Source organism: Hyla sarda, chromosome 4, assembly GCF_029499605.1.
Source record: "Hyla sarda isolate aHylSar1 chromosome 4, aHylSar1.hap1, whole genome shotgun sequence".
Lineage (NCBI taxonomy): Eukaryota > Metazoa > Chordata > Amphibia > Anura > Hylidae > Hyla > Hyla sarda.
In genome coordinates, this window is record NC_079192.1 from 415,563,146 (window position 1) to 415,578,606 (window position 15,461).

Consider the following 15,461-nt stretch of genomic DNA (forward strand, 5'->3'; position numbering starts at 1 on the left):
GAGTCAAGTGGGCAGTCCTAATCAGTGATTGACAGCTAACTGTGTATGTGTGCCTATAGAGGGAGCTGTCTATCATAGACTGGGACCGCCTACTTGACTACTTAGAAAAGATTCAGTAGAACATGTAACTTATCAAGCAAAATCTTTGCTCATTCTGGGCTAAGTAGTCAAGTGGGCGGTCCCAGTCAATAATGACAGGGCCCTCTATAGGCACACATACACAGTTTGCTGTCAATCACTTATTAGGACCGCCCACTTGACTCTTTAGCCCAGAATGAGCAGAGATTTCAATCCACAACTTTCTCTATAGGCACACAGACACAGTTAGCTATCTGTCAGTCAAGACCGCCCACTTGACTACTAATCACATAGTCAGTGATTTGCAGCTACTCCCTAGGCTAGTGTTTCCCAACCAGTGTGTTTCCAGCAGTAGCAAAACTACAACTCCGGGCATGCTGGGAATTGTAGTTTTGCAACAGCTGGAAAGCACACTAGCTGGGAAACACTGCTCCAGACACACATACAAAGTTAGCTGTCAATCACTGAATAGGACCGCCCACTTGACTACTATTCTAAAATATTCAGTAGAATTTTGTAACTTTTCAATTTAAATCTCTGCTGATTCTGGGCTAATTAGTCAAGTGGGCGGTCTCAGTCAGTGATTGACAGCTCTCTCTATAGGCACACTAAGTAAGACTGCCCACTTAGTCCAGAATGAGCAGAGATTTGCATGAATAAATGACTGAAAATGTAAATCTCTGCTCGTTCTGGGATAAATAGTCAAGTGGGTGGTCCTAATAAGTGATTGGCAGTTCTTTGTGTGTGTGTGCGCCTATGGAGTTTACCAGTAAATACGACCGCCCACTTGACTACATAGAAAAGATTTAGTAGAAATTATCGATTGATATCTCTGGGCTGATTCTGGGCTAAGTAGTCAAGTGGGTGTTCCCAGTCAGTGATTGGCAGCTCTCTACACGTACAACAAATAGGACCGCCCACTTGACTAATTTGTTCATAATGAGCAGAGATTTGCATGAATAAATGACAGAAAATTTAAATCTCCGTTCGTTCTGGGCTAAGTAGTCAAGTAGGCAGACCTCGTCACTGATTGAATATTCTCTGTGTATGTGTGCCTATAGAGTTAATCTCTAAATAGGACCGCCCACTTGACTATTTAGAAAGATTTAGTAGAACTTGTTACTTATGAATTGAAATCTCTGAATATTCTGGGCTAGATAGTCAAGTGGGTGGTACCAGTGAGTGATGGACATCTCTCTTAATAGGCAAACATACATAGGTAGCTGTCAGTCACTACATAGGCCCGCCCACTTGACTACTTAGCCCAGAAAGAGCAGAGATTTCAATCGATAAATTACAAGTTCTACTGAATCTTTTAAGTAGTAAATTGGTCCTAGGTCAGTGATTGACAGCTCTTTCTATATACATACACAAGTATCAGTCAATCACTAATTAGGACCGCCCACTTGACTAATTAGCCTGAATGAGCAGAGATTCAAATCGATCAGTTCTCCTGACTCTTTCCCCATGATGTTATATATCAATCTGCTCGTCTCCTCCCGCTCTATAACCTGCTGCCGGCAGATCAGATGTATTTTTATTATGACAGGTTTTAGTATCTGCTGGATGGAATTCCCCTTTAAGCCCTCAGCTATTTTCCTATGCAGAGTGTCCCCCCCTGTGCAGAGCGTCACTTTATAGGATTGGCGCGGCAGAATACGTTTGCGTCCACGGTGCTGCGGCTCAGACGTGACTCTTTTCTAGGAGACCAGGCAGAGGGGAGGGGGTGCGGAGCAGGGAATCTCTGCAGAGCGGGAGGAGGGGGCTTCATAGAGGAATCCCCAGAATACCAGAGAGGAAAGACCCATCCTTTACATTGCGGAGGGAACAAAGGCAGTAAGACGGTGACGACCGCAGCGCCGCCGCGCAGGGAAGCAGCCGTAAGTTGCAGGAGGGCGCAGTCTCCTCTCTTGCACCATGAGCTTTCAGAGGCCGCCCCCCCTGGGTCCGGGGAAAGACACCGGAGCCAGAGATCCCCCCAAAAATGAGCAAGATTTCCGGAGTTCCGCCATCCTGCACCAGCAAAGGCGCCTGAAACAAGCCACCCAGTTCGTGCACAAGGATTCTGCGGATCTGCTGCCTCTGGATCAGCTGCGTAGACTCGGCACCTCCAAGGACCTGGTAAGTGGAGCGGCGGCTAAGAGGGCAAGATGACGGAGTAAGACCCGAGCGGGACACCTTCCTAAGTGCCCTGCGATGGGCAGAAGGGGGGGGACTCACTGCGGATACGGATATTTAGGGGACGAGCAGTTATTGTACATATTAATTGGTGACGGATCAGCGGGGAAGGGGTTAACAATGCAACAATAAGGGGGGATGGATCGGTGGTAATGGGTTACGATGCCGTGAAGAGATGGATCAGAGGTTAAGGGTCAGAAAATAACTATACAGGTGGATCAGCGGGAGAAGAATCATGTGACTATTAACTATACGGATGGATCAGTGGTGAAGAGTCACAATACAATTCACTCATTAACCAGAGATGGATCAGTGGTAAAATGTCACTGTAGGGGTCAAGAAGGATCAGTGGTAAAATGTCACTGTAGGGGTCAAGAAGGATCAGTGGTAAAATGTCACTGTAGGGGTCAAGAAGGATCAGTGGTAAAATGTCACTGTAAGGGTCAAGAAGGATCAGTGGTAAAACATTATAATACAAGGGAGATATAAAGTATCTAGCAAAAGATCAGCGATGAAGGGTTATGTAATGGTTCACATAGGAACTATACAGATGGATCAGTGGTAAAGAGTCATAGAACCATTCACTTATTAACTAGAGATGGATCAAAGGTTAGGGGTCAGAAAATAACTATACAGGTGGATCAGCGGGAGAAGTATCATGTGACTATTAACTATACAGATGGATCAGTGGTGAAGAGTCACAATACAATTCACTCATTAACCAGAGATGGATCAGTGGTAAAATGTCACTGTAGGGGTCAAGAAGGATCAGTGGTAAAATGTCACTGTAGGGGTCAAGAAGGATCAGTGGTAAAATGTCACTGTAGGGGTCAAGAAGGATCAGTGGTAAAATGTCACTGTAGGGGTCAAGAAGGATCAGTGGTAAAATGTCACTGTAGGAGTCAAGAAGGATCAGTGGTAAAACATAATACAGGGGAGATATAAAGTATCTAGCAAAAGATCAGTGATGAAGGGTTATGTAATGGTTCACATAGGAACTATACAGATGGATCAGTGGTAAAGAGTCATAGAACAATTCACTTATTAACTACATATGGATCAGTGGGGAAATGTTACTTTAGAGTTCAAATATTTCCTATCAAGAAGGATACAGGGAAGATGTAAACTATCTAGCAATGGGTCAGTGGTAAAGGGTTATGTAACAGTTCACATATGAACTATACAGAGGGATCAGTAGTAAATAGACCCAGATATGGATCAGTGGTAAAATATTGTACAGATCAGATATAAAGCATCTAATAATGGATCAGTGTTCAGAGAGTGTAAATATTTAGTATGGATCGGTGACAGATCAGTAGGGAGGGGGTTAATAGTGCAACAATATAGGGGGTGGATCAGTGGTAATGGGGATACAATGCATTATAGGTATTAAGCGTGAAGAGATGGATCAGAGGTTAAGGGTAATAAAATACTAATACGGTGGATCAGCGGCAGAAGAATCATGTAACTATTAACTATACAGATGATCAGTGGTTAAGAGCAACAATACAATTCACTTATTAACCAGAGATGGATCAGTGGTAAAAAGTTACAGTAAGGTTCAGATAATATCTATCAAGAATGATCATTGGTAACAAATAATACAGGTGAGATATGAAGTATCTAGCAATGGATCAGTGGTTAAGGGTTACATAAGTGTTCACATATAAACTATACAGAGGGATCAGTGGTAAAGGGTTACATAAGTGTTCACATATGAACTTTACAGAGGGATCAGTGGTAAAGGGTTACATAAGTGTTCACATATGAATTATACAGAGGGATCAGTGGTAAAGGGTTACATAAGTGTTCACATATGAATTATACAGAGGGATCAGTGGTAAAGGGTTACATAAGTGTTCACATATGAACTATACAGAGGGATCAGTGGTAAAGGGTTACATAAGTGTTCACATATAAACTATACAGAGGGATCAGTGGATAAGGGTTACATAAGTGTTCACATATAAACTATACAGAGGGATCAGTGGATAAGGGTTACATAAGTGTTCACATATGAACTATACAGAGGGATCAGTGGTAAAGGGTTACATAAGTGTTCACATATGAACTATACAGAGGGATCAGTGGTAAAGGGTTACATAAGTGTTCGCATATGAACTATACAGAGGGATCAGTGGTAAAGGGTTACATAAGTGTTCGCATATGAACTATACAGAGGGATCAGTGGTAAAGGCTCACAGCACTGTTTGCATATAGAGATGGATAAATTATAGGGTTCAGATATTTTTTCCACCTTGAAGGATCAATAGTTAAATTTCCTAATTCAGTTGGGATATCTTAAGATGGATCAGTGGCACCGTCCTATTTAGATATAAGATATCAAGATGGATCAGTGGTAAAGGATCATTGTATACAAAAGATAAACCGTCAAGAGAGGGGTTAATGAGAAAGGGGTCACTGTACCATTCAGATACAAGGTATTAAGTGGGATCAGTGGTAAAAGATTATAGTACAGTTTTAAAAAAAGAGGGATCAGTGGTTAAGTGTCACCGTAGGAATTAGATGTTTCCAATCATGCAGGATCAGTAGTAAAAGATCATAGTACAGTTAAGACATACACTAGACATCTAGAGCTGGATCAGTGGTAAAGGGTCACCGTATCATTCAGATTTTAGCTTTTTAAGCTGGATCAGTGGTAAAAGATTATAGTACAGAAGAGGGATCAGCGGTAAAGACACTACAGAACACTACAGATAGAAGTACAAACGTAGATCAGTGACACAGGACGGATTAGATGTGAAGTGTCCAGAAATGGATCAGTGGTAAAGAAACACAATCCAGAAATCAAGTATCACCGGTTGGAAAAGGGTCAATGTGAAGGCTAAATAGGATGTGTCAGAGGTCAAATCTGTGGTAGGGCAGCACAGTAATGGTTAAATGTTAAATATAAAAAGGTGGATCAGTGCTAAAGGGTTCATAGTTCAGGCTCTTTTCTCTGATCAGGAAGCAATGACTGTGAATGTAGCTGGGGGAGGGGAGGGGGGCATTATTTAGATTTGGTTATTCATGAGGATGGATCATTGATAAAGGGACCTTTTCAATATTAGGAGTCAATGGGTGGCTCAGTGGTAAAGGAGATCAAACCTTTAAAGAAGCGGACCCATGAGGGTTAAAGACTTATAGGCATCTATCAGTTCAGAGCTAGATCTGCTGGAATGGAATCACAGCCTTGGAGTCAGTGAATGCGGATGTGGATCAGTGGGTAAAGGCACCGGACACGTTCATTGTTCTACTAATTCGCTTTGTGTTTTGGCTTCAGCAACCGTACACTGTGATCCAGAGGCGGCTCCTGGGGGGCAGCCCAGTCAAGGAGACCGGCGGATTCCTCCAGGACCCCTTCCTGTGTGGTCAGGAGGCCCCTAATATGGAGACAAGACCCCCCAACCTGGATAGTGAGGAAACAAGTCCAGATCAGCTGCCGACCAAACAACCTGAGGAGGAGGAGGAGGAGGAGGAGGAGGAGGACTGGAGAGGACACGTGCTGCTTGTCCCCTGTAAGGTGAGAAGAACATATCACTAAAATGCCTAATTGGTTACATTTCACAACAGGCTGTAAAGTAAGACTCTTTATTGTAAAATTTCATCTAGTGGCCATTTCTGCTAATGACGCAAAATTAGTACCAAAGATCTTATTTCGAAAGGTGCAGTTCCTATCTCCATCCTGTAGATGGTGCTATTTATTATATGTCTCATTTATTATTTATTTATAATATATTTATTTATCTATCATATATCTAATTTATTATTTATTAGAATATATTTATTTATTATATATCTAATTTATTATTTATTAGAATAAATTTATTTATTATATATCTTTTATTATTTATTTAGAATATATTTATTTATTATATATCTAATTGATTATTTATTTATAATATATTTATTTATTATATATCTAATTTATTATTTATTAGAATAAATTTATTTATTATATATCTTTTATTATTTATTTAGAATATATTTATTTATTATATGTCTCATTTATTATTTATTTAGAATATATTTATTTATTATATATCTAATTTATTATTTATTAGAATATATTTATTTATTATATATCTTTTATTATTTATTTAGAATATACTTATTTATTTATTATATATCTTTTAATATTTATTTATAATATATTTACTTATTATATATCTAATTGATTATTTATTTATAATATATTTATTTATTATATGTCTCATTTATTATTTATTTAGAATATATTTATTTATTATATATCTAATTTATTATTTATTTAGAATATATTTATTTATTTATTATATATCTTTTAATATTTATTTAGAATATATTTATTTATTATATATCTAATTGATTATTTATTTAGAATATATTTATTTATTATATATCTCATTTATTATTTATTAGAATATATTTATTTATTATATATCTTTTATTATTTATTTAGAATATACTTATTTATTATATATCTAATTGATTATTTATTTAGAATATATTTATTTATTTATCTATCATATATCTAATTTATTATTTATTTAGAATATATTTATTTATTATATATCTCATTTATTTATTTAGAATATACTTATTTATTTATTATATATCTTTTATTATTTATTTAGAATATATTTATTTATTATATATCTAATTGATTATTTATTTAGAATATATTTATTTATTTATCTATCATATATCTAATTTATTATTTATTTAGAATATATTTATTTATTATATATCTCATTTATTTATTTAGAATATACTTATTTATTTATTATATATCTAATTTATTATTTATTTAGAATATATTTATTTATTTATTATATATCTCATTTATTTATTTAAAATATACTTATTTATTTATTATATATCTTTTATTATTTAGAATATATTTATTTATTATATATCTAATTTATTATTATTTATTTAGAATATACTTATTTATTTATTATATATCTTTTATTATTTATTAAGAATATATTTATTTCATTATTATATCTAATTTATTATTTATTTATTTATTATAAATCCCATTTATAATTTATTTAGAACATATTTATTTATTTATTTATTATATATCTCATTTATTATTCATTTAGAATATATTTATTTAGTTATTATATATCTCAATACTAATCTCCGCATGGATGCATTCAGTCAGCTGGCTTGGTGGGTAAATGTTTTTTTTATTTTTTTATTATTATTATTATAAAAAGTCCCTTGTCTATTGATTGAATGTTCTGCCGTTCACCGTTTAGGTCAGTACCTGGGACGTTTACGCCAAGTTGTCCACGGAACGGCGAGAAAACCACATCTCTAAATCCTGCCTGAAAAGATTGGGGTAAGAATAGTATAAATCATAATATAAAATAAATAATAATATAAAATAAATAATAATATAAAATAAATCATAATATAAAATAAATCATAATATAAAATAAATAATAATATAAAATAAATCATAATATAAAATAAATAATAATATAAAATAAATCATAATGTAAAATAAATAATAATATAAAATAATAAAATTCCCATACAGCACAATGCACAGATGTGTAGTATGAATACCTCCTTAATATAGTCTACAAATAAACTGGGAAATGCTGCACCCGCTGGTCATTGGTGGAATTGCGCCCCTAAAATCCTATATTTTTTTTATATGGAATTTATTGTATTATATTTCAATTCAGGTTACAGGTCACAAACGGATCAGAGGAGAAGATAGCGGTGGAGGTGAAACTGGGCGGAGCCACGCTGACCTGTAAAGCCGCCATTGTGGGTACGGCCACACATATACCTATTAAGTATGACTATATCAGCGATTCCCAACCTGGGTGTCTTCAGCTTTTGCAAAACTACAACTCCCAGCATGCCCGGACAGCCTTCAGCTGTCCGGGCATGCTGGGAGTTGTAGTTTTGCAACAGCTGGATGCGCCCTTGTTCGGAAACACTGATGTACTGTATAGTATCTGATATATAATACATGACAACTAAGAGAACTGTGAACGCAGCTCTGGATGTGACTAGAGGAGAAGACATAACTATAGATAAGAAGGAGTCTGGTGTAGGGGAAAAATGAATGATCACATGGTATCTCCTGTAGGGATGAAGGGTTTATCTGTCAGTCTATTGTAAGAGAACTGTGAACGCAGCTCTGGATGTGACTAGAGGAGAAGACATAACTATAGATAATATAGTGGGAGAGTAAATGTGAACACAGCTTTGTATGTGACTAGAGGGTACATTTTTAGTCACAATGTATAGTATAGTATCCTACATATAGTAGGCACATGACAACTAAGAGAACTGTGAACGCAGCTCTGGATGTGACTAGAGGAGAAGACATAACTATAGATAAGAAGGAGTCTGGTGTAGGGGAAACATGAATGATCACATGATATCTAGTATAGGGATGAAGGTTTGTATGTCAGTTCATTGTTCAAGTATGAGAGTTGTGAATGCAGCTTTGGATGTGACTAGAGGGAAATACATAGACTTCTTTATATGAGGAGTCTGATGTGGAAGAAAAATGAATGATCACTTGGTATCTCCTGTAGGGATGAAGGATTTGTATGTCAGTTCATTGTTCAAGTATGAGAGTTGTGAATGCAGCTTTGGATGTGACTAGAGAGTAAATTTTATGATTTTATAGTAGGAGAGGTCCAGAGTAGAGGACATTGTACTGTTTAGTATCTGATATATAGTAGGCACATGGCAACTAAGTGAACTGTGAATGCAGCTCTGGATGTTACTAGAGTAGAAGACATAACTATAGATAAGGAGTCAATCTTCCGTTGTCCCGGCATGCTGGGAGTTGTAGTTTTGCAACAGCTGGAGGCTCCCTGGTTGGGAAACACTGGTCTACACCAATGCCTGCACATATACTTGTATGTCTACATCAGTGCTTCCCAACCAGGGTGCCTCCAGCTGTTGCAAAACTACAACTTCCAGCATACCCGGACAGCCGAAGGCTGTCCGGGTATACTGGGAGTTGTAGTTTTGCAACAGCTGAAGGCACCATGGTTTGGAAACACTGGCCTGTATCAATGTCATCAGACTCTCTCGGTAGTGCAGCCTCCGGGTTTGTGCCTGTAAGTGATCATATCTCACTTTATATTTGTGACCTTCAACATGCGGCTCTCTGGGTGTTGTGGAACTACAAATCCCAGCATGCTGGCAGCTGTAATATTATCGCGTCTTTTATGTCTCCAGATGACGACGCTGCTGAGTTCTGTATGGGGCTGGAGACACTGATAAAACTCAAGGTAAGTTCACTGCGTCCTATATATCACGGTGTCCTATAGGGGGCGACACTGATACATACCATAACCTCTTTCTTCCCTTCCAGACTTGCATTGACCTGGAGCATGGCGTCCTGAAGACCTCGACCCAAGAGATACCGTTCATGAACCATTCCTGGGCCCAGACAGGGAAGACCGAAGCTGTGACCGATCCCATTGATCAGTAGGGTGCCAACTACTGGCCAGATGGAAGAACTACAAGATAAAGCACAACTGTGACAAACGGGGGCAGATACAGTGCTGGGGGCCCTAGGCCTGATCTGCCAATTTCCTTGGAGAAGAAGCGAGGACTGAGACGAGCGGCGCCGGATGCCCTGGCGATTATTTGACAAGCCCCTCCCCTTTTGGGGTGTAAGGACAGCTGAACGGGGCATTTCTTTACTGTTTTGTAATGTCTGAAGTTGTTCGCAGTGTCCCCATTGGTGTATCATGTCACCGTCACTTTACCATCCACATTCTGGGGTCTGCGCCAATTGCCCCATCCATTGCTTGATACATTACGAGATGCAGATGATGGAGTTGGCCATTGCGCCTTTATAAGCCAATAAGAATAATGTTTTTTGTATTATGATGAGGTGTCAGCTTGTTATTGGCTGCTGTTCACACTGATATCCTGTATGTGGTGGAGGCTCAGTGTCAGTCTGCTGCTGCTAAGGCCAAAAAGATGGAGCGAGAGAAATGTAAACATATAGGATGAAGTGTCAGCGCGGCCATAGCGGGAATAATCAGGGCGGGGCGCCAACTCAAACTGGGGTTGGGCACCAATGTATAGATGATGTGACCGCTCTATAGATGATGTGATCGCTCTATAGATGATGTGACCGCTCTATAGATGATGTGACCGCTCTATAGATGATGTGATTGCTCTATAGATGATGTGACCGCTTTATAGATGATATGACTGCTCTATAGATGATGTGACCGCTCTATAGATGATGTGACCGCACTATAGATGATGTCATTGCTGTATAGATGATGTGACCGCTCTATAGATGATGTGATTGCTGTATAGATGATGTGACCGCTCTATAGATGATGTGACTGCTCTATAGATGATGTGACCACTTTATAGATGATGTGACTGCTCTATAGATGATGTGACCGCTTTATAGATGATGTGACCGCTTTATAGATGATGTGATTGCTCTATAGATGATGTGATTGCTCTATAGATGATGTGATCGCTCTATAGATGATGTGATTGCTGTATAGATGAGGTGACTGCTCTATAGATAATGTGACCGATCTGTAGATCGTGTGACCGCTCTATAGATGATGTGATTGTTCTATAGATGATGTGACCGCTCTATAGATGATGTGATCGCTCTATAGATAATGTGATCGCTCTATAGATGATGTGATTGCTTTATAGATATGACTGCTCTATAGATGATGTGACCGCTCTATAGATGATGTGACCGCACTTTAGATGATGTCATTGCTGTATAGATGATGTGACCGCTCTATAGATGATGTGACCGCACTATAGATGATGTCATTGCTGTATAGATGATGTGACTGCTCTATAGATGATGTGACCGCTCTATAGATGATGTGATTGCTCTATAGATGATGTGACCGCTCTATAGATCATGTGACCACTCTATAGCTGATGTGATTGCTCTATAGATGATGTGACCGCTCTATAGATCGTGTGCTTGCTCTACAGATGATGTGACTGCTCTATAGATGATGTGACTGCTCTATAGATGATGTGACCGCTCTATAGATGACGTGATTGCTCTATAGATGACGTGATTGCTCTATAGATGATTTTAACCGCTCTATAGATGATGTGACCGCTCTATAAATGATGTGATTGCTCTATAGATCATGTGACCGCTCTATGGACGATGTGATTGCTCTATAGATCATGTGACCGCTCTATGGACGATGTGATTGCTCTATAGATGATGTGATTGCTCTATAGATCATGTGACCGCTCTATAGATGATGTGATTGCTCTATAGATCATGTGACCGCTCTATAGATGATGTGACCGCTCTATAGATCATGTGACCGCTCTATAGATGATGTGATTGCTCTATAGATGATTTGAACCGCTCTATAGATGATGTGATTGCTCTATAGATCATGTGACCGCTCTATGGACGATGTGATTGCTCTATAGATGATGTGACCGCTCTATAGATGATGTGATTGCTCTATAGATCATGTGATTGCCCTATAGATGATGTGATTGCTCTATAGATCATGTGACCGCTCTATGGACGATGTGACTGTTGTATGGATGATGTGACTGCTCTATAGACGATGTGACTCCACTGGGCGATCTTCAGGTTATGGTTGCCTATTAACCCTTTGTCTTCCTATCTGGGTGATCACCGTCAGCCCATCACACCTGAAGTCCTCTCTGCTGTACACTGCAGCTCCTCTCCTTGCTGGATTTGTTTTAGGCCCCTTAAACATATACACAGTGATAAGATTTCCCAGGAAAGTTGCAGGAACACGGAGTCTTGTCAGAGCTGAGGTTTCTGTACACGGTGTTGAGGGACTCATGTTCTACAGGAGATAATTACCCACAATCCCCTGCTTCACGGCGCTAATAACACTTACCAGATAAATTCTCCACCGTCCTCTTAGATGGAGGAAGAAGATTGAGAACGTAATATGAAGACGAGACGAATGGAACCGGAGGGAACACTAAATGGCGGTATAATAAGAAGAACAAATGTCCTGTTATATTACAGACGCGGGGAGACCACCGCTCCGCCATCCATCACCGCCCGTCATCGCCCCCCGCAGGCTGACGGTTATTATAAAACTGGATTCTAATGTCAATCTGTAACATGGAGAACACCAGGGGCAAATCCCAGGAAATAAGGAAAGCTTCAGTTTCCTATCAGGGGCTGCTGTGCTGCCCGTCCGCCCATGCTTTACACTGCAGCTCTGCTCCAACCATTCATAGAAGCTTAGAAATATTATTTATACTTCAGATAGGTGACATATTGAAGGGGATATAATTCAGCTCCACCTGCTATTGCTGAATTACCACCATGCAGGACTATGGGAAAGCTGGGTGTCCTGGCCTGCTGTGTGATTAGGGAGTTCCTGGGTGACCTTCTGTGCTGATGAATGTCCCCTCCCCCTCCCTGCAGCATTACTGAGACGATCTGCACCTGACGGATCAGTGACTGATGGGAGGCGATAATCTGCAGTGGAGGGACGCGACCTGACCAAGATTGGAGCGCAGAGGGGAAACTCAAAGAGGTTCTTCAGCAGCTGTATTGTGTAACACACAGCATTTGTGCTCAATCTGCTGCAGAATACACTAATAGACACCTCAGCTACTGTAGATCATATACATCCCAGCTGCTGCAGAACATCATCATACACACCCCATCTGCTGCAGAATCCCATAACACACACAAACTACAGCTGCTGCAGAACCTCCTCAAACCAACCTCTGCTGCTGCAGATCATCATCATACACCAGTGTTTCCCAACCAGGGTGCCTTCAGATGTGGCAAACCTACAACTCAGCTGCTGCAGAACATCATCATACACCAGTGTTTCCCAACTAGGGTGCCTTCAGATGTGGCAAAACTACAACTGAGCTGCTGCAGAACATCATCATACACCAGTGTTTCCCAACTAGGGTGCCTTCAGATGTGGCAAAACTACAACTCAGCTGCTGCAGAACATCATTATACACCAGTGTTTCCAACCAGGGTGCCTCCAGCTGTGGCAAACCTACAACTCAGCTGCTGCAGAACATCATCAAACCGACCTCTGCTGCTGTACCTCCGACTTCAGCTGCTGCAGAACATCATCATACACCAGTGTTTCCCAACCAGGGTGCCTTCAGATGTGGCAAAACTACAACTCAGCTGCTGCAGATCATCATCATACACCAGTGTTTCCTAACCAGGGTGCCTCCACCTGTGGCAAAACTACAACTCCCAGCATGCCCGGACAGCCGAAGGCTGTCCGGGCACGCTGGGAGTTTTAGTTTTGACACAGCTGGAGGCACCCTAGTTGGGGAACACTGTCATACACACTACAGCAGCTGCAGTATATCTCATCATACACCCCCCCCCCCCCCGCTGCAGAATATCTTCATACACACCCCATCTGCTGCAGAACATCTTCATACACACCCCATCTGCTGCAGAACCCCATAAATGCACACCTCAGCTGGAGCAGAACCCCATAACACACACATACACACAAACTACAGCTGCTGCAGAACCTCACCAAACCAACCTCTGCTGCTGCTGTACCTCCTTTTACACAAGTCAGCTGCCGCAGAACGTCATTATACACCCTTAAGCTGCTGCAGAACATCATACACACCCCAGCAACTGCTGCGTAACTCATCATAACACCCCGGCTGCTGCAGAACATCATCGTACACACCGCCTCAGCTGCTGAACCACTTAATCCTTTTATCTAATTGATCTAGTGGAGCCCACGATAATATAGACATTTATTTATTTATTTACAGGAAAATCAACATTTTACAAATTAAAAAAAGAGAAAGAAAAAAAAAAAAAAAAAAGAACAAAACACAAAGTCGCTGCCTCAAGATTCAAGTCAGGTCTGGGGCCCCGCTGTGAGGGCCCCTCCAAGGGGCAAATGGATGAACAGGACTAACATGTAGAAGAGTCCAAACAGGAAGATTGGGGGCGGGGGGTTAAGAAACAACAGCACCCAACCCAAGAGCCACCAACCACAGGGGACGCCCCCCGGATTGTGCCCACTAGGGGGCCCCACTGTGCGAGCGGCTGGAGGAGGTAGAAATCCTGAGAGATAATGAGTGAAGAGGCTGGAATGAAGAGATCGTATAGAGAGGCCATGGCGGCTGGCAGCGTCACAGTCCGGAGACAACCGCGACCTCCTCTTTAATAAGTCTTCCCCTCTCCCATCCCACAATGTGCTGCGCAGGCAGAGCGCCCCCCTAGCAACAGCCTGCATGTCCTGGCGCTTCACTCTGCTGCGCTTCCTCTGTTCCGTCGCTCATCTCCACATCACCGGGTGGGGGCGGCTCCTTTGCAACTTTTGCCGATTCCTGAAGGGAAAGTGATTGAGGGGCAGATAAATCATCTGAGAAGAGACAACCTCCCCGCTGTCCCGAGCAGAGCCGCAACCTCCCCGCTGCCCCGAGCAGAGCCCCAACCTCCCCGCTGCCCCGACCAGAGCCCCAACCTCCCCGCTGCCCCGACCAGAGCCCCAACCTCCCCGCTGCCCCGACCAGAGCCCCAACCTCCCCGCTGCCCCGACCAGAGCCCCAACCTCCCCGCTGCCCCGACCAGAGCCCCAACCTCCCCGCTGCCCCGACCAGAGCCCCAACCTCCCCGCTGCCCCGACCAGAGCCCCAACCTCCCCGCTGCCCCGACCAGAGCCCCAACCTCCCCGCTGCCCCGACCAGAGCCCCAACCTCCCCGCTGCCCCGACCAGAGCCCCAACCTCCCCGCTGCCCCGACCAGAGCCCCAACCTCCCCGCTGCCCCGACCAGAGCCCCAACCTCCCCGCTGCCCCGACCAGAGCCCCAACCTCCCCGCTGCCCCGACCAGAGCCCCAACCTCCCCGCTGCCCCGACCAGAGCCCCAACCTCCCCGCTGCCCCGACCAGAGCCCCAACCTCCCCGCTGCCCCGACCAGAGCCCCAACCTCCCCGCTGCCCCGACCAGAGCCCCAACCTCCCCGCTGTCCCGACCAGAGCCCCAACCTCCCCGCTGTCCCGACCAGAGCCCCAACCTCCCCGCTGTCCCGACCAGAGCCCCAACCTCCCCGCTGTCCCGACCAGAGCCCCAACCTCCCCGCTGTCCCGACCAGAGCCCCAACCTCCCCGCTGTCCCGACCAGAGCCCCAACCTCCCCGCTGCCCCGACCAGAGCCCCCAACCTCCCCGCTGCCCCGACCAGAGCCCCCAACCTCCCCGCTGCCCC

At 42.3% G+C, this 15,461-nt stretch overlaps 2 protein-coding genes across 3 annotated transcripts in view; one reads left to right on the forward strand and one right to left on the reverse strand.

Moving 5' to 3' along the window:
- The first annotated feature begins 1,577 nt into the window (after positions 1 to 1,577).
- On the forward strand, positions 1,578 to 10,114 carry NRIP2 (nuclear receptor interacting protein 2). The gene is made up of 6 exons (XM_056517851.1): positions 1,578 to 2,199; positions 5,540 to 5,779; positions 7,506 to 7,588; positions 7,941 to 8,029; positions 9,463 to 9,515; positions 9,599 to 10,114. Exons 1-6 carry the CDS (start codon positions 1,996 to 1,998, stop codon positions 9,716 to 9,718), a joined length of 789 nt encoding a protein of 262 aa, XP_056373826.1. The 5' UTR covers positions 1,578 to 1,995; the 3' UTR covers positions 9,719 to 10,114.
- A 3,903-nt stretch (positions 10,115 to 14,017) lies between these two features.
- Positions 14,018 to 15,461, reverse strand: part of FKBP4 (FKBP prolyl isomerase 4) — a 37,965-nt gene continuing 36,521 nt past the window's right edge. For both annotated transcript variants that reach the window (XM_056517848.1, XM_056517846.1), the window contains exon 10: positions 14,018 to 14,583. In XM_056517848.1, coding sequence (XP_056373823.1) covers positions 14,473 to 14,583 — 111 coding nt within the window. In that variant the 3' untranslated portion in view covers positions 14,018 to 14,472. The remainder of the gene's footprint in view (positions 14,584 to 15,461) is intronic.

Excerpts from the sequence above, each read along its gene's own strand:
- NRIP2 (XM_056517851.1), top strand. The coding sequence starts at position 1,996 with ATGAGCTTTCAGAGGCCGCCCCCCCTGGGTCCGGGGAAAGACACCGGA. Across the intron at positions 5,780-7,505 it reads TGCTGCTTGTCCCCTGTAAG|GTCAGTACCTGGGACGTTTA; the intron begins GTGAGAAGAACA and ends TTCACCGTTTAG. Across the intron at positions 7,589-7,940 it reads TCCTGCCTGAAAAGATTGGG|GTTACAGGTCACAAACGGAT; the intron begins GTAAGAATAGTA and ends ATTTCAATTCAG.